Source organism: Lissotriton helveticus, chromosome 10 (genome assembly GCF_964261635.1).
Source record: "Lissotriton helveticus chromosome 10, aLisHel1.1, whole genome shotgun sequence".
NCBI classification, from domain to species: domain Eukaryota; kingdom Metazoa; phylum Chordata; class Amphibia; order Caudata; family Salamandridae; genus Lissotriton; species Lissotriton helveticus.
The window spans coordinates 391,146,222-391,171,736 of NC_136071.1; the positions used below are offsets into that span (position 1 = coordinate 391,146,222).

Genomic DNA, 25,515 nt, shown 5'->3' on the forward strand with positions numbered 1-25,515 from the left:
CGCATACTTGCAATGTTTTCCTTCCACTACTTGAGAAAGTCGTCGTCTGCCAAGTTCAAGAACACAAGTTCAACGCATCCATCCCAAAGAGACGATAGCGGATACTCTGAATTCCACAAAAAATTGGGGTCTCCTCCATTATTGAGTGAAGTGTGGTCCTATAACTCCGCAGCACAGTCTTCACCTCATGCATCCAGTTTAAACCACGTTAAACAGACAATTTTACACACTCTATTGAAGTATTCCATTAACAATTCTCACAGTGATGGTACAATAGTGTTTTTTAATGTTTTATTCTCTCTTGTCACAGATATTTCTCAAACTTCTTTGAAACATGTAAAGGCCCAGTATCTGTTATTATTCCGCTAGGACATCATCTGCTTCTAAACACCTCTTCACAACAAATTGCAGTGTTCACTGTCCTTATATTCTGCAAGATATAACACCTCTGCCCACTAAAGGTATATAATCAATTAGCACTGCAGCATACTTTCTCTACAAATCAGTATTGCCATAGGATCACAAATGTCCATTCACAGCTTTTGCTAAACACATTTGAGAAGTTCTATTGGACTATGGGTGTACCCTTTACCACATGCAATTTGTCACTGCAAGAACACACTGGACACCATCATCTCCATCTCCCTGTCCATAGCTGGCCACCAAAAAATGTATCCCAGCTCTTCTCTTCATGGCAGAGGTACCCCTCAGTCCTTCATGCAGCAAGCCCATTAGCCTACCCCTTAAGCCCACTGTTACCTCTTCTTATAACACCATCCTACTTTGACAATTCTGACCATGCAGCTTTATAACCATTCCACAGGCTCATTCCACTCTTTCATCCATCTCTTAGATAAATATTCCAATACCATATTCAAAGCATCATGCCTGGACACCTATAATTTCCACTCTTCTTCTAATATTGCCCCTTTACACATCAGCTATAGGATTATCAACCGCCTAACACCCTTCTCTTCATATCCCTTAGTTTCAATAGGCAATTAATAATAATAATAATAATAATAATATAGAATTTTCTAAAGCGCGAACAGCTACCTCAACCAGGAGGTGTCCCGGCGCTACAGAGCACATTTTGACCGTGAGGACTAAGCAGGGTAAGTGACTAGCGTGGTTGGGTGAAGAGCCATGTTTTCAGCATACGTTTAAAGCCAGGCTCAGAGGGGGCCTGCTGGAGGGCTGGGGGCAGGGAGTTCCAAAGTTTTGCCACGTTAGCTGAGAACGTCCGACCTCCTAGCCGAGCTCTTTTTGCTCGAGGAACAGCAATCTGAGCACGACTGTTGGATCGGAGGGAACGGGCTTGACTGTATCTCGGTAAACGTGTTTTCAAATAGTTTGGGCATGTGCCATACAACGATCTGTATGCCAGTGTGAGTGCCTTGAACTTAATTCGGCTAGCTACCGGTAGCCAGTGAAGTAGTTGGAGATGCGGAGAGACTGATTGCTTGAAAGGGATTCGCATTAACAGTCTCGCAGCCGCATTTTGGACCAGTTGTAATCGCTGTACCTGGTATTTGGGAAGGCCCAGGTACAAGCCGTTGGCGTAATCCAATCTAGATGTTACTGTGGCATGGATTACAGTTTTTCGGCAATTTACCGGTAAGAGTCTCAGAATCTTACGTAGATTCCTCAGCTTACATAGGCAATTGCCAGCTGTTTGCTGGATGTGGGATGTAAAGGATAGCTTGATTCAGAAAAGGGGGTGGTGATGAACAGAGTGTCTGAATTAAGCAGACCACTCTTACCCAGTCCAAAGATCAGGGCTTGATCCATCACCGTTATTTAGCTCACTGCCCCATCCCAGCTCAGAATCTGGCTATATGCAAATTAGTCTGTCCCTGGCCCAGTGCATCATGGGAACAGGGCAGACCAAACTACCAAGCCAATTCTTCACCAGAAAGGAGACAAGCTTCCGGGGACCGGTTTCTGCCATTTCAGGCGTCGTCGGCCCGGCTTGCTTGAATCCTGATGGAGCAGTGAGCAAGGGACTCATGTCTGAGTATACCCTTCCACGCTTATGGTGGACAAAATGATTCAGAAAAGGGGGTGGTGATGAGGAGAGTGTCTGAATTAAGCAGACCACTCTTACCCAGTCCAAAGATCAGGGCTTGATCCATCACCGTTATTTAGCTCACTGCCCCATCCCAGCTCAGAACCTGGCTATATGCAAATTAGTCTGTCTCTGGCCCAGTGCATCATGGGAACAGGGCAGACCAAACTACCAAGCGAATTCTTCACCAGAAAGGAGACAAGCTTCCGGGGACCGGTTTCTGCCATTTCAGGCGTCGTCGGCCCGGCTTGCTTGAATCCTGATGGAGCAGTGAGCAAGGGACTCATGTCTGAGTATACCCTTCCACGCTTATGGTGGACAAAATGATTCAGAAAAGGGGGTGGTGATGAACAGAGTGTCTGAATTAAGCAGACCACTCTTACCCAGTCCAAAGATCAGGGCTTGATCCATCACCGTTATTTAGCTCACTGCCCCATCCCAGCTCAGAACCTGGCTATATGCAAATTAGTCTGTCCCTGGCCCAGTGCATCATGGGAACAGGGCAGACCAAACTACCAAGCCAATTCTTCACCAGAAAGGAGACAAGCTTCCGGGGACCGGTTTCTGCCATTTCAGGCGTCGTCGGCCCGGCTTGCTTGAATCCTGATGGAGCAGTGAGCAAGGGACTCATGTCTGAGTATACCCTTCCACGCTTATGGTGGACAAAATGATTCAGAAAAGGGGGTGGTGATGAACAGAGTGTCTGAATTAGGCAGACCACTCTTACCCAGTCCAAAGATCAGGGCTTGATCCATCACCGTTATTTAGCTCACTGCCCCATCCCAGCTCAGAACCTGGCTATATGCAAATTAGTCTGTCCCTGGCCCAGTGCATCATGGGAACAGGGCAGACCAAACTACCAAGCGAATTCTTCACCAGAAAGGAGACAAGCTTCCGGGGACCGGTTTCTGCCATTTCAGGCGTCGTCGGCCCGGCTTGCTTGAATCCTGATGGAGCAGTGAGCAAGGGACTCATGTCTGAGTATACCCTTCCACGCTTATGGTGGACAAAATGATTCAGAAAAGGGGGTGGTGATGAACAGAGTGTCTGAATTAAGCAGACCACTCTTACCCAGTCCAAAGATCAGGGCTTGATCGATCACCGTTATTTAGCTCACTGCCCCATCCCAGCTCAGAACCTGGCTATATGCAAATTAGTCTGTCCCTGGCCCAGTGCATCATGGGAACAGGGCAGACCAAACTACCAAGCCAATTCTTCACCAGAAAGGAGACAAGCTTCCGGGGACCGGTTTCTGCCATTTCAGGCGTCGTCGGCCCGGCTTGCTTGAATCCTGATGGAGCAGTGAGCAAGGGACTCATGTCTGAGTATACCCTTCCACGCTTATGGTGGACAAAATGATTCAGAAAAGGGGGTGGTGATGAACAGAGTGTCTGAATTAAGCAGACCACTCTTACCCAGTCCAAAGATCAGGGCTTGATCCATCACCGTTATTTAGCTCACTGCCCCATCCCAGCTCAGAACCTGGCTATATGCAAATTAGTCTGTCCCTGGCCCAGTGCATCATGGGAACAGGGCAGACCAAACTACCAAGCCAATTCTTCACCAGAAAGGAGACAAGCTTCCGGGGACCGGTTTCTGCCATTTCAGGCGTCGTCGGCCCGGCTTGCTTGAATCCTGATGGAGCAGTGAGCAAGGGACTCATGTCTGAGTATACCCTTCCACGCTTATGGTGGACAAAATGATTCAGAAAAGGGGGTGGTGATGAACAGAGTGTCTGAATTAGGCAGACCACTCTTACCCAGTCCAAAGATCAGGGCTTGATCCATCACCGTTATTTAGCTCACTGCCCCATCCCAGCTCAGAACCTGGCTATATGCAAATTAGTCTGTCCCTGGCCCAGTGCATCATGGGAACAGGGCAGACCAAACTACCAAGCGAATTCTTCACCAGAAAGGAGACAAGCTTCCGGGGACCGGTTTCTGCCATTTCAGGCGTCGTCGGCCCGGCTTGCTTGAATCCTGATGGAGCAGTGAGCAAGGGACTCATGTCTGAGTATACCCTTCCACGCTTATGGTGGACAAAATGATTCAGAAAAGGGGGTGGTGATGAACAGAGTGTCTGAATTAAGCAGACCACTCTTACCCAGTCCAAAGATCAGGGCTTGATCCATCACCGTTATTTAGCTCACTGCCCCATCCCAGCTCAGAACCTGGCTATATGCAAATTAGTCTGTCCCTGGCCCAGTGCATCATGGGAACAGGGCAGACCAAACTACCAAGCCAATTCTTCACCAGAAAGGAGACAAGCTTCCGGGGACCGGTTTCTGCCATTTCAGGCGTCGTCGGCCCGGCTTGCTTGAATCCTGATGGAGCAGTGAGCAAGGGACTCATGTCTGAGTATACCCTTCCACGCTTATGGTGGACAAAATGATTCAGAAAAGGGGGTGGTGATGAACAGAGTGTCTGAATTAAGCAGACCACTCTTACCCAGTCCAAAGATCAGGGATTGATCCATCACCATTATTTAGCTCACTGCCCCATCCCAGCTCAGAACCTGGCTATATGCAAATTAGTCTGTCCCTGGCCCAGTGCATCATGGGAACAGGGCAGACCAAACTACCAAGCCAATTCTTCACCAGAAAGGAGACAAGCTTCCGGGGACCGGTTTCTGCCATTTCAGGCGTCGTCGGCCCGGCTTGCTTGAATCCTGATGGAGCAGTGAGCAAGGGACTCATGTCTGAGTATACCCTTCCACGCTTATGGTGGACAAAATGATTCAGAAAAGGGGGTGGTGATGAACAGAGTGTCTGAATTAAGCAGACCACTCTTACCCAGTCCAAAGATCAGGGCTTGATCCATCACCGTTATTTAGCTCACTGCCCCATCCCAGCTCAGAACCTGGCTATATGCAAATTAGTCTGTCCCTGGCCCAGTGCATCATGGGAACAGGGCAGACCAAACTACCAAGCCAATTCTTCACCAGAAAGGAGACAAGCTTCCGGGGACCGGTTTCTGCCATTTCAGGCGTCGTCGGCCCGGCTTGCTTGAATCCTGATGGAGCAGTGAGCAAGGGACTCATGTCTGAGTATACCCTTCCACGCTTATGGTGCAGTGAGCTAAAAAACGGTGATGGATCAAGCCCTGATCTTTGGACTGGGTAAGAGTGGTCTGCTTAATTCAGGCACTCTGTTCATCACCACCCCCTTTTCTGAATCATTTTGTCCACCATAAGCGTGGAAGGGTATACTCAGATGTGAGTCCCTTGCTCATTGCACCATCAGGATTCAAGCAAGCCGGGCCGACGACGCCTGAAATGGCAGAAACCGGTCCCCGGAAGCTTGTTTCCTTCCCAGTACAAGAATTGGCTTGGTAGTTTGGTTTGCCCTGTTCCCATCATGCACTGGGACAGGAACAGACTAATTTGCATATAGCCAAGTTCTGAGCTGGGATGGTGCAGTGAGCTAAAAAACGGTGATGGATCAAGCCCTGATCTTTGGACTGGGTAAGAGTGGTCTGCTTAATTCAGGCACTCTGTTCATCACCACCCCCTTTTCTGAATCATTTTGTCCACCATAAGCGTGGAAGGGTATACTCAGATGTGAGTCCCTTGCTCATTGCACCATCAGGATTCAAGCAAGCCGGGCCGACGACGCCTGAAATGGCAGAAACCGGTCCCCGGAAGCTTGTTTCCTTCCCAGTACAAGAATTGGCTTGGTAGTTTGGTTTGCCCTATTCCCATCATGCACTGGGACAGGAACAGACTAATTTGCATATAGCCAAGTTCTGAGCTGGGATGGTGCAGTGAGCTAAAAAACGGTGATGGATCAAGCCCTGATCTTTGGACTGGGTAAGAGTGGTCTGCTTAATTCAGGCACTCTGTTCATCACCACTCCCTTTTCTGAATCATTTTGTCCACCATAAGCGTGGAAGGGTATACTCAGATGTGAGTCCCTTGCTCATTGCACCATCAGGATTCAAGCAAGCCGGGCCGACGACGCCTGAAATGGCAGAAACCGGTCCCCGGAAGCTTGTTTCCTTCCCAGTACAAGAATTGGCTTGGTAGTTTGGTTTGCCCTGTTCCCATCATGCACTGGGACAGGAACAGACTAATTTGCATATAGCCAAGTTCTGAGCTGGGATGGTGCAGTGAGCTAAAAAACGGTGATGGATCAAGCCCTGATCTTTGGACTGGGTAAGAGTGGTCTGCTTAATTCAGGCACTCTGTTCATCACCACCCCCTTTTCTGAATCATTTTGTCCACCATAAGCGTGGAAGGGTATACTCAGATGTGAGTCCCTTGCTCATTGCACCATCAGGATTCAAGCAAGCCGGGCCGACGACGCCTGAAATGGCAGAAACCGGTCCCCGGAAGCTTGTTTCCTTCCCAGTACAAGAATTGGCTTGGTAGTTTGGTTTGCCCTGTTCCCATCATGCACTGGGACAGGAACAGACTAATTTGCATATAGCCAAGTTCTGAGCTGGGATGGTGCAGTGAGCTAAAAAACGGTGATGGATCAAGCCCTGATCTTTGGACTGGGTAAGAGTGGTCTGCTTAATTCAGGCACTCTGTTCATCACCACCCCCTTTTCTGAATCGTAAAGGATAGCTTGTCATCCCACCGTATTATCAGGTTTTTTGCCGCCCGGCTGGGTGAGGGAGCTTCTCCCATCTCCGTCGGCCACCAAAGATCAGAAGGAGCGGGACGGCCATTGCCAAAAAAGATTACTTCTGTCTTATTGGCGTTAAGTTTCAGTTTGTTTGTGTTCATCCAGTAGGCTATATCTTGGAGGCAGATTTTGAAAAAGGGGGGTGGTGATGGACAGAGTTTCTGAATGATGCAGAATACTCTTACCAAGTCAAGAGATCATGGTTTTAATCCATCACCGTTTTTTAGCTCACTGCACCATCCCAGCTCAGAACCTGGCTATATGCAAATTAGTCTGTTCCTGTCCCAGTGCATGATGGGAACAGGGCAAACCAAACTACCAAGCCAATTCTTATACTGGGAAGGAAACAAGCTCCCGGGGACCGGTTTCTGGCATCACAGCCTTCTTCGGCCCGGTTTGCTTGAATCCTGATGGTGCAATGAGCAAGGGACTCACGTCTGAGTATACCCTCCCACACATAGTGTGGATAAAACCGATTTTGAAAAAGGGGGGTGGTGATGGACAGAGTTTCTGAATGATGCAGAATACTCTTACCAAGTCAAGAGATCATGGTTTTAATCCATCACCGTTTTTTAGCTCACTGCACCATCCCAGCTCAGAACCTGGCTATATGCAAATTAGTCTGTTCCTGTCCCAGTGCATGATGGGAACAGGGCAAACCAAACTACCAAGCCAATTCTTATACTGGGAAGGAAACAAGCTCCCGGGGACCGGTTTCTGGCATCACAGCCTTCTTCGGCCCGGTTTGCTTGAATCCTGATGGTGCAATGAGCAAGGGACTCACGTCTGAGTATACCCTCCCACACATAGTGTGGATAAAACCGATTTTGAAAAAGGGGGGTGGTGATGGACAGAGTTTCTGAATGATGCAGAATACTCTTACCAAGTCAAGAGATCATGGTTTTAATCCATCACCGTTTTTTAGCTCACTGCACCATCCCAGCTCAGAACCTGGCTATATGCAAATTAGTCTGTTCCTGTCCCAGTGCATGATGGGAACAGGGCAAACCAAACTACCAAGCCAATTCTTATACTTGGAAGGAAACAAGCTCCCGGGGACCGGTTTCTGGCATCACAGCCTTCTTCGGCCCGGTTTGCTTGAATCCTGATGGTGCAATGAACAAGGGACTCACGTCTGAGTATACCCTCCCACACATAGTGTGGATAAAACCGATTTTGAAAAAGGGGGGTGGTGATGGACAGAGTTTCTGAATGATGCAGAATACTCTTACCAAGTCAAGAGATCATGGTTTTAATCCATCACCGTTTTTTAGCTCACTGCACCATCCCAGCTCAGAACCTGGCTATATGCAAATTAGTCTGTTCCTGTCCCAGTGCATGATGGGAACAGGGCAAACCAAACTACCAAGCCAATTCTTATACTGGGAAGGAAACAAGCTCCCGGGGACCGGTTTCTGGCATCACAGCCTTCTTCGGCCCGGTTTGCTTGAATCCTGATGGTGCAATGAGCAAGGGACTCACGTCTGAGTATACCCTCCCACACATAGTGTGGATAAAACCGATTTTGAAAAAGGGTGGTGGTGATGGAAGCTTGTTTCCTTCCCAGTACAAGAATTGGCTTGGTAGTTTGGTTTGCCCTGTTCCCATCATGCACTGGGACAGGAACAGACTAATTTGCATATAGCCAAGTTCTGAGCTGGGATGGTGCAGTGAGCTAAAAAACGGTGATGGATCAAGCCCTGATCTTTGGACTGGGTAAGAGTGGTCTGCTTAATTCAGGCACTCTGTTCATCACCACCCCCTTTTCTGAATCATTTTGTCCACCATAAGCGTGGAAGGGTATACTCAGATGTGAGTCCCTTGCTCATTGCACCATCAGGATTCAAGCAAGCCGGGCCGACGACGCCTGAAATGGCAGAAACCGGTCCCCGGAAGCTTGTTTCCTTCCCAGTACAAGAATTGGCTTGGTAGTTTGGTTTGCCCTGTTCCCATCATGCACTGGGACAGGAACAGACTAATTTGCATATAGCCAAGTTCTGAGCTGGGATGGTGCAGTGAGCTAAAAAACGGTGATGGATCAAGCCCTGATCTTAGGACTGGGTAAGAGTGGTCTGCTTAATTCAGGCACTCTGTTCATCACCACCCCCTTTTCTGAATCGTAAAGGATAGCTTGTCATCCCACCGTATTATCAGGTTTTTTGCCGCCCGGCTGGGTGAGGGAGCTTCTCCCATCTCCGTCGGCCACCAAAGATCAGAAGGAGCGGGACGGCCATTGCCAAAAAAGATTACTTCTGTCTTATTGGCGTTAAGTTTCAGTTTGTTTGTGTTCATCCAGTAGGCTATATCTTGGAGGCAACCTTTAAAGCGCAAAAAGGATGCTTCCGACACCTCTGAGTACGGGAACACCAACTGGGTGTCATCAGCATAAGACATTGCTTTGACTCCCCAGTTGGCAATTAGCGCAAATAGAGGGGCAAGATATAAATTAAATAGCAAAGGGCTGAGAGCCGACCCCTGAGGAACGCCACAACTAAGGGGCTTCGGTGTTGAGGAGGATGTCCCCAGTGCTACCTTCTGTGTTCTCTGGGTCAGATATGATTGAAGCCAGCTCAAAGCCTGGATGCCTATCTCAGCCAGGCGTGACAGCAATCTATCGTGGTCGACCGTGTCGAAGGCGGCCGACAGATCCAGGAGCACCAGCATTGCTGAGTTACCTGAATCCATCGACCACCTCACCGACTCTGCCACCTCGATTAGTGCTGTCTCTGTACTAAAACCGGGCCTAAAGCCCAATTGTGTCTCATGCAGAATTTTATTCTCTTCAATAAAGTTGTTAAGTTGGCGTTGGATTGCTTTCTCAAGCATTTTGCCTGGAGCAGCCAATAAAGAAATTGGGCGCAGATTGCTCAAGTCCAGGGGGTCCCCGTTAGGTTTTTTCTTTAGTGGGAGAAGAGTGGCATGTTTCCAGACATTCGGGAAGATCCCGGAGGAGATGGACGTGTTCCATATTTGCTGGATTGTCGGGGCTACAAAGACAGCTATAGTGCTCCATATTTTTGGCGGGCATGGATCATCTGGTGAGCCTGATTTACAACGGTTTAATTCTTGCAAGACCGTGTCCAGGGTTAAGGGCTGAAATTGTGACAAGGTCCTGCAGTCTGATACTGATTCAGCTAGATCAGTTTTTTGAGTTTTCTTATCAGGCCCAAAGGACTCATACCCTAATTTGATTTTTGAGTCAAAAAAGTCTGAGATCCTGTTACACATCACGGTTGACGGTTGAATCTCCCTCTCAATACAGCGGGGTTTGAGGAAGGATTGTACTATTTTAAATGTTTCTTTACTTGAATGTTCTGCTTTCAGAATCGAGTCCGCGTAGAACAGCTTTTTTGCTTTTCTGATCGCTTTGTGCAACTTTTTGGTGGCTTCCTTATATCTGGCTTTATTTAGAGGATCGTAGTTTAACCTCCAAAGCCTCTCCAGCCTTTTGCATTCGGATTTCTGAGCTCTAAGGTCCTGCGAGAACCAGGGAGCCGAGGGCGAGCTACGTTTAGATATGGCTAGTGCAGCCGGTGCGATTGAGGACACCATATTCCCAACAATCAGTTTTTACATTTTTTACAGCAGGTATGTATTTAACCTCATATGTGTACTATGTAGGCAACACACCCACTTGGCCATGGAGGCACTTCTATACCCACACACTTTTTGGAGAATAAATCAACAAGCGGCTTGTTGTCCATCCTCATCTCAAAAGAAGTCTCTCACACGTACGTTCTGAAATACTGCAGCACAACCAACAAACCAATCATTACTTCTTGATTGTTGAGTAGCTTGCCCCCCCCCAACTTAAAGTTCTAGGACCAAAAGCCACTACTGGGTCTTGTCCAGCTTTGGCCTACATCAGCATGGCCTTCCACCATGCATACTGACATCCATACCTATAATCAGCCTATCATATGTGTCATATGGCTTCAACAGCATTGACAATAGTGTTAAACCTCTCTCACTTTTTACATCGATGCCCTCAATGGGGTCAATTATTTGTCAATTCCATGCTTTCTCAAGTACTCTTGTATTCATCACCACAGCTGATCGTTCATCTAATTTTCTCTGTAAAACTGACAATCAGTCCTGTTTTTAGGAAAGCTGGTCCTAACTACCCTTTGACATGCATGGAGAGCCTATGTAATGGCGGTGACGTGCTTCCCCAACAATGGTCACTCTGGCAACAGACATTGGAGTCGCAATTCATGCAGTTTTAAATGCCAAGGAGCACGCAAAGCAATATTTAACAGCAGCCAGCAGCAGCCAACTGCAAGGAGGCAGCATGCGGGCATGGCTCTCACCCAACGCAAAGCAATGTATGGTATAGATTTATAATTTCTTTTTAATCATTTTATTTAATAGTTGAACACATACAACTAAGTTAACTTGACACTTCTGAAATTTCCTGGGCGGCCTCTGGGCTTATATACCATGAGTTTTGCCAGTATGAATCAATCTAGGCCCATTTTCAACTGTACCATCAATGGTGTTTCTCTTTTACCCCAGATTCTTACAATGTTCGCCTTGCCATCGCTATCCTGGGTAAAGGCTAGACACTCTAGATCCCTAGTGTAGCCAGCAGACGGTCAATTGTAAATTCGTCAGCCAGTATTATTGACAGGCATTTGCCCACGTGGTTCTGATATTTGTATTTTGGGACAGATTGTATGCACTAGCATACCGCTTTAGCTGAAGTTACTTCAACATCTGTCACCCTCAACTTTGCCCATTCGGAAGAGGTGATATGATGCAAAATATGCCAGGTGAAGTATTTTTAGTTTTACCAGCCTGAAGCAGGATCTGATTACCACCTCTTGTGGGCACCTCCCACCTGTCCAGTTAATCGATAAGGGGTTATATGCAGCTATTGAGCAAGGTCTGATAAACTTGAGAAATGGCATGTTTATGTAAAAGGGCCCTGAATAGTCTAACCTCCAGTGAGGGCTCCTCTGCCACCCCCAAAGCACCTCATGGTATCCCTTTAGGGCATGTGGAACCTGCTTATACCGGTAGAGCTTGGAGTCTGCCAAGTCAAACTAACTGTGTAGTTCCTTTAAGGATAATAGGTTCTGGGGTTCCCAGATATCACCTAATTTAGATATACCCATCATATCTCACTGTTTTATATTCCAGCCTGCGAAGGTCTCCCAGGTCCGTTGATTCCCAAAGCGTGAATTTCAGTATCGGCTGCCCTTCCCAACTCATTTTAGTTTTGGTTACCTTCCATCTGTTGACCACTAGGTCTGTTGGAGATGGGTCTTGTGTCAGCTGAACACCGTTGTAGAGTCTTTTATCTGTGGAGCTCCTATCGGTCTGTATCGAGGGCTCCAGCTGAGGCGCAAATGCCCAGTTGTTTACCAACAAGAGTTGGGCAGCTCAAGAATAGAGACGAAGGTCTGATAGCACCAAGCCACCCTCATAGGGGTTTAAAGTCAGCTTTTGCATTGCTGTATGTGGTGTTCCTCCATTCCAGAGATGTGAATGAGTTACTCTATCCACTGCCTAAAGCACGTTTCTGGCACCTCATAGTGTTTTCTTCAGTTTTTATTACAAATTGGGCAGCAGTATCATTTTGTAGGGGGCAGTCCTGACCATCAAGGATAGAGGGAGGGATACCAAGTGACCAGCATCTTTCCTCTATTATATCCAGGACCCGACTGAAGTTAGTTCTTTGAAAGTATGCAAGGGGTGAGCCGGAAACAGTAGTATGTTGTCCACCTATAAGGACATCATGTTCTCCTAGTCTAGGCCCAACTTTAGTCCCCTCAGCTGGACATCCTTTCACACACAACACACAAAGGGTGACGAGGCTAGGGCCAACAATAGGGGAGAGAGCGGGCAACCCTGTCTCATCCCCCATCCCAGGGGCAATTCTTTTTAGAAGCAATCGTTGACCTGTACCCAAGCCACTGGCTTCATATACAGGGGACAGACCCAGGATATGAACTGCTTGTCAAACCCAAAGTAGGCTAATACCGCACAGAGGAATTGGCATCCGACAGAGTCAAAGGCTTTTTGCACATCCAAGGACAACGGGACCATGGGTTCTCTCAGTACTTGTCGCCTACCCAGGCATCAAAGACGCATCACAAGGTTTAGAGAGTGAAGAACATGGGCATGAATCCCATTTGGTCAGGTCAAATCAGTTTGTCAATGACATGCAGAAGATGGTTAGCCAGTATTTTGGCTAGTATTTTAACTTCTGTATTTAGGAGAGTGATTGGCGATTAGGAGGAGTACTGGTCTGGTAGCTTGCCCTCCTTGTGTATCAGGATTATAGTTGCTAATCTAAGATCCTGAAGCAGGCACCGCCTCGCCTCATACAGCAGTCTCCTGGGATTTGGGAAGAATTCCGTGGGGGAGGGGAGGAGTTGAATCCATTGGGTCCGTGTCTTTCCCCTCAAACTGGGATATTGCCCCCACGCTCTCTGCGGCAATGAGTTCCACCATCAAGCCCCATTTGGTCAGCCTGGTCAAGAGCCAGAATGTGTACATCATGTAAGAAATCTTGGAGGTCAGTTCCTCCATCTCCTCTACTTCAGGGCTGTATAATTTCACCAGGTGTGGGGCCAAAGCCCCCACAATGTCCTTCGCGATCTGTACCACTGCCCCAGGCTCTTTCATCTACCACGTCTCATATCCAGCGTCTTTCTTCCTCTTGTCATGCTAACCAAGCTAGCAGTTTGCCCACATTATTGCCTACTTCATATAACTTGTGGTATTTGGTCCTAAAGAAGGCCCTAGCCTCGTCTTCTGCTAGACGTCTGTATTCCTCCCTGGTTAGGGACATATGATGTAGCAGTTAGGGTTGTGGCCACAGTGCACATCCCCCCTCCATGTCAACGAGCTTCGTCTCTGAATCCACTATCTTCTGTAGCTTTTCTTTCTTTTTCCCTGTGGTGTGGGATAACAAATTTTCCCCATGACTGCTTTGTATTCCTCCCAGGTCACTATTTCAGAGGGAACTGAACCAGTATACTCCACAAAGTCATTTTTTTGTGGCTACGTTAACATCTGTCTGGTGGGACAATCGCTCAACTCCCATGGGTCAAATCTCCACCCTTCCCAACCTTTTGGAAGCATACCCAAAATGTCACTTCCCAGAGTGCAAGTCCCTCCATAGATCAAGCAGTCACATGGCTGTCAAAAAGTTGTGTAAGCATGTGTCTGCCCTGACCGGTTGCTTACCGCATGTGAGTCTATCTAGTGCCCCCTCCATGGTTTGGTTAAAGTCCCCCCGTACTACTCTGGTAGCCTTCTTTTGAAACTGCTGAGTCTGGAGACCCAGGGGGAGGTACCAAGAAGCTATAGCTATGTGTTCCCTGTTCCTGTCACCCAACAATTCTGTGTAGCATCCCTCTGGAGCCGTCCAGGTCTGGGGCACTGTCAAGGGGAGAGATCGTTTAACCAGAACCCTCATTCCACAAGAGCCAATCATGAACCCAGAGTGTACGGGGACTATGTACCTGCCTCTACCCAAGAAGGGGCAGTTGTTCCCCCACTAGATGCATCCCTGGAGCAGAATTAGGTCTGTGTTGTGTTGATTTACAAATGGTGACACCACCCCTCGCTTCAGTTTGCTCCCCAGTCAGTTAACAGTCCAGGAGAGGGTTGTGAGCCTCTGGCAAGGTGTGTTATAATCTGTTTCCATGTATATTGTTCAGGTCCTTACAGTCGTACGGCCTGTGTGCTGGTCTGCGTATCCCTCTGTGTATCTGTGTGTTTACTGAAGTGTCTGAATTCCCTCCCAACATCCTTCCCCACCCTCTCAGGCTGCGAGTGTAGAATAACCTGCCTCCCCAATGCCTGAGGTGTCGGTCGCACTGCCAAACCCAACATCAAAACCTGTTTTGGTTTCTGCCTCTCACGAAGCTCCAGGCTTTGTGCTTCAGATGGGGTGTAGTAGTCCTTTGTGTTCTGAGCAATCTCCACTTCTCAGCTTGCCCCTCGCCTCCGGTTGCCATGGCTATTGTAACTCATGTCCAACTCAGGTTGCTCCATTCTGGGGCCACTCCGCCCACCAGCCAGTGATGGTGCCATTCTACAGTCATCTGCGCCAAAGGTGGACCAGGGGCCCCTTGTTCTGTAGGCTGTCGCCAGTTGACAGCCCTCCAGCCAGTCCAACACTTACTTCGGAGAGGAGCGGAACCAGGATTTCCTCCCATCTAGGATATGTAATTTACCTGGGAAGTGCATGGAGTACCGGAGGTTCAGTTTATGAAGTACCTGTTTGATCGCCTCTGTGCCTGTACCTCCTGTGTGAAGTACGGGAAGACCATCGCTGGCTAGTCCTCAAGGTCCAGTGGTCCTTGCTTTCATGCCCCTCTAAGGATAGCATCACAGACTCTGAAGTGTATGAAACGGGCTACGATTGGCCTGGGTCAGCCATCCGGTTTGGGTGGCACTCCTGGCACTCTGTGGGCCCTCTCCACCGAGAAGTGTGGAGACAGTTCACCCACCGGCAAATAGGACGTCACGAAGTGTTCGTTGAATTTCCCCACATTAGATCTCTCATTTATTTCAGGGATGGCCACGAAGCACACATTTTTGCAACTGGATCTGCCTTCTGCCCTGGCATTTAGCTAACGTGTAGTATTCTTCAGTTGACAGACTTAGTCTACAAGGGTTTTGAGGGAGGCCTAATGGTCATGTAGTGTTTCCTCAGCAATGGCAACTCTCTCAGTAATTTCCCCCCATGTCATTACAAATTTAAGTGACGTTGACCGCCACTGTATCAATTTTGGTTTCAGGCACCATGTGGGAAACCGTAATGGCCGGAAGGAGTTCTTTGAGAGTGGGGCCATGGTCCTCCGTCTCCGGGCTGGACCCTACAGGAGCGCGATCCTCTCCACTGGTGTCAGCGGTCGTCCTGAAGGCATATTTCTTTAGCTCGTTGAAGCCATCTTGTGGCACTGCTCCACACTATGGTGAGCGATGGGTGTGCACTCTCTGCCTCGTATGCCCTTGGAGTCCTCCCAGGTGCTCTACAAATTGCAGTTCCTCCATTCTGCAGCGTGCAACCAGTGTTCAGGATGGTGGGGGGGATGGTTTAGGGGGGGGGCGGCGACTTAACCAGCTTTATCCAGTAACCCCTGTAGCAAACTGGGATCTCTTGAGTGTGCCACTGTCGGGAGGGGATAGACCTCTTCTGCCTTTACTTTCTGGAGGTGTATGAGTCACTACACTGGTACCACCAGGTTCTACGGTGTAGCTGCTTATGTCATGGCAAGGTGCATTCCCCTCAGGGCCTGTGAAAAGGCCTCCCCTAGTCCACAGCATCCGTCGCCCTCCTCTACAGCCACTGGAGTCCTCCCTGGAGCATTTTTTCCATGTGCGGCTCACCCTTCTGCTGCCTCTAAATCCTGCCACACCTTCCCCATATCTGCTTTGGGGAAGGGCTAGGTGTCAGATCATTTCTGCCGCCCAATGGGTGAGGGAAGCCAGTTGTGATGACCTAGTCTCCTATCCACTGGCAGCCACCATCTTGAAAGTTCCGCCGCTCGTTACTTCAGGGCAGCCGTTCAGGATCCTGCTGCTGCTCCAGAGGCTCTGCACCACACTGATCACATTCCCCACAGCTTTAGGGACCGACAGGGATCCGGCATTACCTTGGAAGCTCTCGATTGCTGTAGAAACCGACCTTTACTGGTAGGGGCTCACACACCAGGCACCAAGTTTCTTCGGATCCAAATTCATGCCCCCAGTGTAATAGTATTTTTCAACTGCAGACATGGTGCTTACCAAGGTATTTTCTAAAGCAAGTTAACAGGCCCAGTTTTACACTGAAAGTCAAATTAAGTAATGAATGAGCGCATTAACAAAGCATAATGATCTTAATTTTTCTCATATTTGAATGGCCATTACCCACTGATAAAGGTGGTGCACCTGATAACTTTCTGATGAATACACTGGTGGGTGCAGTTGATATTGTAAGGTCCATATCACCAGTTCACATCCAACCCAGGCAGCGGCTCCACTCCTTCTCTAGCCCTACTGCAATAACTTTTTAGAAGCATTACACAAAGTTGTACAGTCTTAAGGGTAATTGACAAGAACACCTTCATAACAGAATGTAACCCTTGTTTTCTATAATAAAAGCGGATTTTCAGGCTTTCATACAGGACAAAAAGCAGCCTACTATACTTATATCAGACAAATCTCCATGGTAGAGCAGTGCAGCACTACAATTTAGGCTCCTGTCCATACACAAAGTTTTGGGGACTGGAGTGAAAGCTGATATATTGTACAGATTTGGCTGTGCCATCTTACAAAACCTTCACAACTATGTACATGCTCTGGTTGGGTCTCAATACCATGACGCACAAGAGTAAGCATGGTATATCTGAGGTCTGAGCTGTTAAGAAAGAGCAATACAAGTTGTTTGGATACTTGAAGAGGCACGTGAAGGTGGATATGTTGAAGACACCCACATCCATCAAAATGTTTTATCATGGACCTCTGCTTAGGGGGAAGAGATTCTAGCTAATGTAATTCCTTCATTCCCCGTGCCGCAATTGGTGTCTTTCAGAAAAGGATATTTCAGATGCTGTGATTCATGTAACTACAGGACTGAGCATGAAACAACAAGATAATGCAAGCAAATAGATGTATGCCTTACTTGCAACTCTGGAGGGCCCCCTTCATCTCGAATAAGCAGAAGGTAACTCTGTCCATCCACCACAATCTCTTTCTTAAACCGCCCTCCTGTAAAACAAAGAATATCAGTGAGTATTTCATCACATTAAATCTACAGAGTTTATCCTCAAAACATAGCCTGGAATTCAAGGATAGCCTTCTGAAATCTTTATTATAACAGTTTGCTTTGTAATTTCCTAAAGGGGAACTCTGGAATTATTGATCTCCATTAATATTTGAGTGTCTGAGGGCCAGATGTAGGTGGCCAAATAGCGAGAGCTAAAGCTGAAATTCGCAGAATTTAAGCATTTACAATCACTATTTGGCTGAGAGCAATGTAGGTGAGTTTAAACCTACCAGCAAAATAAGGAATCGCAAAATTGTGATTCCTTAAATGCAATGTAAGTAGCACAAAATAAAGTGCACTTTAGCCTTAAGGAATCGCTAATTACCACCAACTTGAAGTTGGTGGTAATTAGCGATTTCCTTTAAAAAAGCACTTTTTTGCTTTTTTTAAAGTGCCATGTGGCACACATTCATGCCCTTAGGGCATGTATGTGCGCCACATGTGCACACATGCACATTACAGGGGTGCAACAGGGTGTCCTTTGACACCCTGACACCCTTGAAATAGTGCCCGCTATTTGCGATTCTCTAATAGCGAATTGCAAATAGTGAATATCTTCCCACTCATTCCTATGGGCTTCCTAGCCCATAGGAATGAATGGGTAGGTATTCCTTATTAGCGAATCTCAATTTGCAATTCGCTATTAAGGAATATTAAGGAATCGCTAATATTTTAGCGATTCCTACCTACATTCAATTTTGTGTGTCCTTAATAGCGAATTGGTAAAATTTGCTATTAAGGATTCGCAAATTTGATTTTACCTACATCTGGCCCTGAGTATGTTATTACCACATCCACATACCACGTTAGATGTCTGATGAATCCTGGAATAAGGACCAACTGACATACAACTTCCTGACAGACTATTATCTAGCAGTACAAATTATGCCTTAAGGAACACTGACTGTACATACAATGCTTTCCAGCTGCCTAGCTTTTGAAAAATAAAGCTCAGAGATTTTGACCCCAAGGAAGAGAAAAAAACGTTTTGACAGAACAGAGAAAAGAATTTGGGAAGCTATGATGTGTAAATTAGTTTTAACTTGAGCTGGAAATTCCCAAACTTCTGGACAGTCCTGTGGACAGGTGAGTTGAAAAAAAGGTAGGATTGAACTTCAGTTAGGGAACTACTGAATATTTTACACTGTGGCCAAAGTTCTATGGGTAGAACCTAGATGTTTTGGAAGACCATATACATAACTTTGATACTGGGAAATCAGGGAAAGAATGAACATATCTGCCAGAATGAGAACTGCCAGAGTAATTACCACCTGGCAAAACAGGCCAGCAAATGCATTAGGAGAAACTCCGATTACAGTGCATTTCATTTTCTGAACTCAGATCTGTCTAAAACTGGAGGGAGGGGTGAGCGAGGGTAGAGAATCTTATTTTACATCGTGGTTGGTTTGGTGCTCTCTATCTGTTTTTTGTAGGAGTTAGTTGGGGAGGTGTAAAGCCTGGCCAACCGCAGATTGGTACTAAATTGCTTGAGATGATGAGGAGGCTAAAAACTATTTATAGAGTGCAAATGTCATCCGACATGGTATCCTGGCAGTAAGGGGATTATTAGTACAACACAATAAAGTTAAATAGAGCTTTCACAGAGAGATGACCCTCCATGGGACAGATAGGAAGAGGAATCCAATTTCAGATCTTAGCTGCTAGTAAGGAAAAGAAAAGCACCCTGAACGATCATGGAGAATCCCTAGCAACGCACAGCAGACTAAATGCAACTGACCGGAGTGCAGGATGAAAGAGAAAAATTATGTTTCATGGCAGATAGGACCTTGTTTGATAAAGCCCTGTTGAAGTAGATACATGGATTAGAAAACAATGGAGCAGATTTACTGATACTTTGCGCAGGGTTTGCGTCACAAAAGAGTCACAAACTGGTGCAAAGTGTAGAATTGCGATTTACTTACCAGAGCAAATACTGATGTGTTTTGTAAAGTAGCCCTAGAGAGTAACGCAACTTAGCGCTTTGTGCTGCTTTTCTTTATTTTGCTTCAATGGGTAATTCTATTGAGGGTACATGGCATCCCAATTCAACCACCCATGGATTTTCACTCAAAGATCCATCTACTAAAAATGACAGACATGACTTTGCATCAAACATTAACGCCACCTTGAGGCAGATGTAACCTCCTCAAGGCAGGCGTAAAGTTTGAAAGAACTTTTTTCGCAAAACGTTTCCAACTTTGCATGTTGCTACACTGTACAACACACATACAAAGTGGAAAACATATTTGTCTAACAATAGTAGTTGTGCTGGAAGGGTAGCTTTCCAGTATAAATCATATGCTTGACATCACATTCATACCCTTGAACTAAGGTGTGTGAGTGGAGCAGGGGAACCAAAAGTGCACCAGCAGAGGGGAAGAGAGAAACAGTTCCATTTCTTAGCCAATATGTTACTGTTCAGCTCACTTCCTTTCACAAACTACAGCTCAGAAACTTGGAAAACTTAGTAAATCTAGTGGTCTAGTCTTTTTTGGTCCCAATCATATGTAGGCAGGAAGGTGTCTACTGAAGCATGACTACTGAGTGGCCTCAGGAGAAACTTCATCAATGTGAAACGCTTGGGGCGCCTGGTGCACTGTGTAAATTAGAGTGACTGCAATTACTGTTTATGTGATTGTTTCTAGGCACTTTTAATCTGCTTGTTTTTCTAGAGCAACTATCATTCGAATGTTAACTGTTCTTACCTGCTGTGTGAATTTCCTGTTGGGTTTTTGGCTCAAGGGTAAATTTCGGAGGAAAGGCATTCCAGTCAAAATTATCAACGTGGAGTATGCACCGCTTGTTTTGCCACCATTTTTACTCTACTCAAGTTGGGACAAAAACAGATGCCATTTTGGGTTGGTGGTCTAGTATTTTTTTGGTCCAAGTCATGTGTAGGCAGGAAAAGACCTACTTAAACAGGACTGCTGGGCAACTGCACCACCAGCTAGCCAAAGGTAGGTCTGTCTGCGCTACGGCTGCACTCCGCATCAGCCATGCAGGCAGTTTCTCTAAAGGGTTTCATGCAAATTGTAATTGTATTTATATAGCGCTTACTACCCCTGACGAGGAGTCGAAGCGATACTCTAGAACCCAAAAAGGATTAGTGGTGGAATAGTATAGGGAAATATAAATTAATTTGAGTAGCAGTCATGCGAGTCAGTCAATGGGATTGAGTACGATAATGGAGGGATAGAAGAGGGAAGAGTATAGAAAGTGTTTATTTGGGAGATCAAAGTAGTAAGATGAGGTTTGGGATGTGTCAAGGAGAGATTCATGAGGGAACAATTTAGAGAGTTGTTTTGGGAGACCACAATATTAAAATGACGCTTGGGTTGAGCAAAGTAGTGATAGAAGAGGGAAGAGTCTCAGAAAGAGCTATTTTGGAGATCACAGTAGTAGAATAAAGTTTTGGAAAGAGTCAGAGAGTGGAGGTAGAACATATACTGAGAGAGGTATAGGATCCGACAGAGTTGTGTAGTTGAGAGTCCGATTTTCAAAAATTATGACTTGTTCTACAGTAGGAGTAAAGCAACAAACACACAGTTACATAATCACGAAGAAAGTGTATACATGTATTAGGAAGACAATAAATTGAGATTCAAAGTTGTATTGCATAAACTCAGACCTCCAAATGCTGCACTTGAAGCCAATTCATCTAGGCATTTTTATAACTGTTTATTTATTTATATTTTATCTTTTTCTCATCACTGAAGCACCTGTAGACAAAATAGACACAAACCACGAGAGAGGAGTTTCCATGCACCCCCGCCCTCTGATGGCTCTGCCAAACCCCAAGTTTAAATCAGTGAGCGCAACACTCACACCCGAAGGAGACCATTCGGCTTCTGTTCAATTTCATCTTATGGTCCCTCGAATCACAGCCGTGCTAACGCTTAAAGCTTTAGCTCGACTCTGAGAACACTAGTCCGAACAGAGACCTTGCTTGCTTCTCTGAACTGTCTCCTGCCTATGACTTGCCATATGACAAACCCACCATACCTCTTTATCAACTTAGGCTACTGGACAACACCCAGCTGGATTGACCCCAGTGACAACTTGGCAAATACTAACTAGAGCAAAGTGGGGGAAGGTGGAGTCACCTACAACTGGGATTATAGTGGGGCATAATGGCAAGCCTGCAGCTGGTGGCTGCTTTGTAGACTCCAGATTTACGAGGAATACATCCTTGAATGACAACAGCTCTGGGTTTTACTAAAGCACACGCACAACCGGGATATTTACGTCTCTATTAATCTCCGAACTTACACCTCTTGCACGTCTTGTACGCATTCAAGCACAGCAAGGTTGTTGTTCCACGACTTCCTTGGGCAGACACCGCTCACGTACTCCCGGCAGGCTTCATCCTCAGAAAGCTTCGATCCACCGGGCCTCCGCCTCACAGGGGACATGACGACTTGCGGTTGCTGGGGCTGTGAACTCGCCACGCCCGACCTTTGGGACTTCTACTACTATATCATCCCCACGTACCACCAGTGCCCACATCCCTGGTGGGTATGGAACGCTTTGGGGAATGTGCCATGACTTTTCCCCCAGGTGTGATCTGATCACCATCTGGTCATATTGTCTTTGAAATTAAAGAATCACATCTCTCCTAACCACAACAGACTGAATGTGATACAGCGGACTTGACCTTGGGGTAGGCTATCTAATTTGAACTTTGCCCACACACTCAACACGAGATACAAGGCTTCCCCAGCAGAGTGCACAATTGAGGATTATAATAACTATGTCCAGTGGGTTGAAACAGCCTTAAATGCAGTGCTGCCTTTAAAAAAGAGGTTAGTTCTAAGAGAGACAGGCCTTTAGCCCGTTGGTATATCCCCTCCTTAAAGTAGGTCAAGTGGCTGATGTAAAAGACATGAAGGATCACGGGGCTTAGATTACTCCTGTTCTGCCAAATTTGAGCTAAACAAGATCCTGAAGCACCATTAACGCATGCTAGTTGCAATCAAGGTTGAATATTACTTCAAAAAGATACATGCAGTTGAGAGGCCAATGTAGACTGGTGTATGCACTTCGAAAAAATAGTACACAAGGTGAGCGGATGCCAGCGAAAATGTAACAAGGTGTGGGGTCGCGGTTGTCAGGTCATTGAGACTGAGAGGAAATCAGGGAGAGCCCAGATGGTATCCACACTGGGTTGTCAACACTACACGTTGGGGGCCACCAGGATGTCTGTTATTTAGAATGAACTCAATGTACCGGATCTATGACAAAATATAGAAGGACAAAATATCGACCTACAAAAATATCGGAGCAATAATATCGATGTCAACAATATCGACACCCTATCGACAAAAAGGTAAGTACAAAAATTTCGGAAAAAAAATATCGATGTCAAAAATATTGTTTTTTACAAAAAAATATTGTTTTTTAAATAAAAAAATATGTAAAATTAATTAACAAATACGTAAAATATAAACATAGTACAAAATATATTATTTAAAATTAATAAGTAATATGCATAATGTAATAAAAAAATATTAAACATAAATATAATATATGATATATATACTTAATCAGTTGTAATATTTATTGTAATAACTTATAAATAATTAAAAAATATTATATATTACAAATTCATCTATACACATAAAATAATAAAACATAAAAATTTAATAATTATGCAAAACTAATTAAAAAAATATATATTTTGAATATTTTTTAAATTAATTATATACTACATTAACTAAAACAATACAAAAAAATTTAAGTAACAGAGGGAATAAAATACTATTCCAACTCCCAAAAAAACAACAGTAAGGAAAATGTTGGATAGCGGAGGAGTAAAAATTACTATTCTCACTCCAGAGAGTGCAGCAGTAGGGAGAGTGTTGGATAGCGTAGGGGTAAAAATTACTATTCCAACTCCAGAGAGTGCAACAGTAGGGAAAGTGTTGGATAGCGTAGGGGTAAAAATTACTATTCCAACTCCAGAGAGTGCAACAGTAAGGAAAGTGTTGGATAGCGTTGGGGTAAAAATTACTATTCCCACTCCAGAGAGTGCAACAGTAGGGAAAGTGTTGGATAGCGTAGGGGTAAAAATTTAAATTCCAACTCCAGAGAGTGCAACAGTAGGGAAAGTGTTGGATAGCGTAGGGGTAAAAAATCACTATTCCCACTCCAGAGAGTGCAACAGTAGGGAAAGTGTTGGATAGCGTAGGGGTAAAAATTACTATTCCCACTCCAGAGAGTGCAACAGTAGAGAAAGTGTTGGAGAGCGTAGGGGTAAAAATTACTATTCCCACTCTAGAGAGTGCAACAGTAGGGAAAGTGTTGGATAGCGTAGGGGTAAAAATTACTATTCCCACTCCAGAGAGTGCAACAGTAGGGAAAATGTTGGATAGCATAGGGGTAAAAATTACTATTCCAACTCCAGAGAGTGCAACAGTAGGGAAAGTATTGGATAGCGTAGAAGGTAAAAATAACATACTTATGAATAAATTAATAATTTAAAATAATACAAAATTAATTATTAAATAAATATAAACTATTTACAAATACCAATACATAATTATTAAAAACATGATTAGCAATAAATAATTAAGTAAACATGAATTAATAATAAATACCAATTAATAATAATAAATTACAAATTAATAATTAACAATAATATAATTTACAAAACAATGAAATAAAATAAATGATTACTTAATTACATTTAAATTACTTCCCACCCTATTCCCCTATAAACCCATAACCCGCTACAGAACATAATTATCAATTAATCAATTAATTAAAATTAATTACCAATTAATTAAAATTATTTACCAATTATTTAAAAATAGTTTATAATTCCTAATAATAATTAATTTACTATAATTAGATTACTTCCCACCCTATTCCCCTATAAACTCATAACCCGCTACAGAACATAATTATCAATTAATCAATTAATTAAAATTAATTACCAATCAATAAAAATTAATTACCAATTAATTAAAATTAATTTATAATTCCTAATAATTCATCATTAATTTATTATAATTAAATTACTTCCCACCCTATTCCCCATATAAACCCATAACCCGCTACAGAACATAATTATCAATCAATTAAAATAATTACCAATTAATAAAAAATCATTACCAATTAATTAAAATTAATATATAATTCCTAATAATTAATAATTAATTTACTATAATTAAAGTACTTCCCAACCTATTCCCCTATAAACCCAGAACCCGCTACAGTACTAAAATACAAAATGTACTTAAATTACATAAATAAAAATTAAATACATAATAATATACATAAAAATCATACAAAAATCGATATTAGTAACATCGATATTAGTAACATCGATATTAGTAACATAGATATTACTAACATCGATATTAGTAACAGATATTACTAACATCGATAGCAAACATATCGATATAACTTACCTTCTATATTATGTCCCTTCGATATTTAAACATCGACATTATTGTATGTCGATATTTAAAACTCAATATTTTGTCTGCCTACCCAATGTACCGAGACTAGTGCATTAAGTGAGTGAATCTGCAGTTATGATATGTACGGGGAACGAAATAAGCATCAAGTTTTTCTATGTTGGTTGCGGTAGGGTGGCTGCTCTCCACCCGGTTGTATGAAAATCAATTAAGAAATTAAAAAAATAAAAATATACTTGCAGCTGAAAATTCCTCAGTGGAAAGGTTCATGATAGTATTTATTTATTTATTTATCAAACCTAAATGCGCATCAAGCATTCTCAGGCGCTTTCACACAAGCTCTCAAATTTCTTTGAGGAAATAACTGTCACCATCTGTAATACACAGGGACCGCCCACTAACAATCAGCTGTCGATATGGATGGATAATCTAATCATTCCATCCAGTTTCATAGTATGCCCCAAGTTAAGCCTTCTAACTTTGGCATAATTAATACTATCAAGTAATATTGTGCCTCAATGACGTAGATGTAGTTAGAAAAATATATTCCATTCCCTGTCTGGATCACTTTGCTCCATTCGACCTGGAACAATTTATTTCAATTTCCGGCTCAATTTCGAGAGGATTG

General features: G+C 44.6%; 1 protein-coding gene across 1 annotated transcript in view; it reads right to left on the bottom strand.

Annotated features, from left to right (window-relative positions):
• The window catches only part of AGAP3 (ArfGAP with GTPase domain, ankyrin repeat and PH domain 3), a 2,202,224-nt gene that overhangs the window by 1,880,766 nt on the left and 295,943 nt on the right, over positions 1-25,515 (bottom strand). Inside the window, exon 4 of the mRNA XM_078662817.1 lies at positions 17,323-17,408. Within this exon, the coding sequence (XP_078518943.1) occupies positions 17,323-17,408 (86 nt within the window). The remainder of the gene's footprint in view (positions 1-17,322; positions 17,409-25,515) is intronic.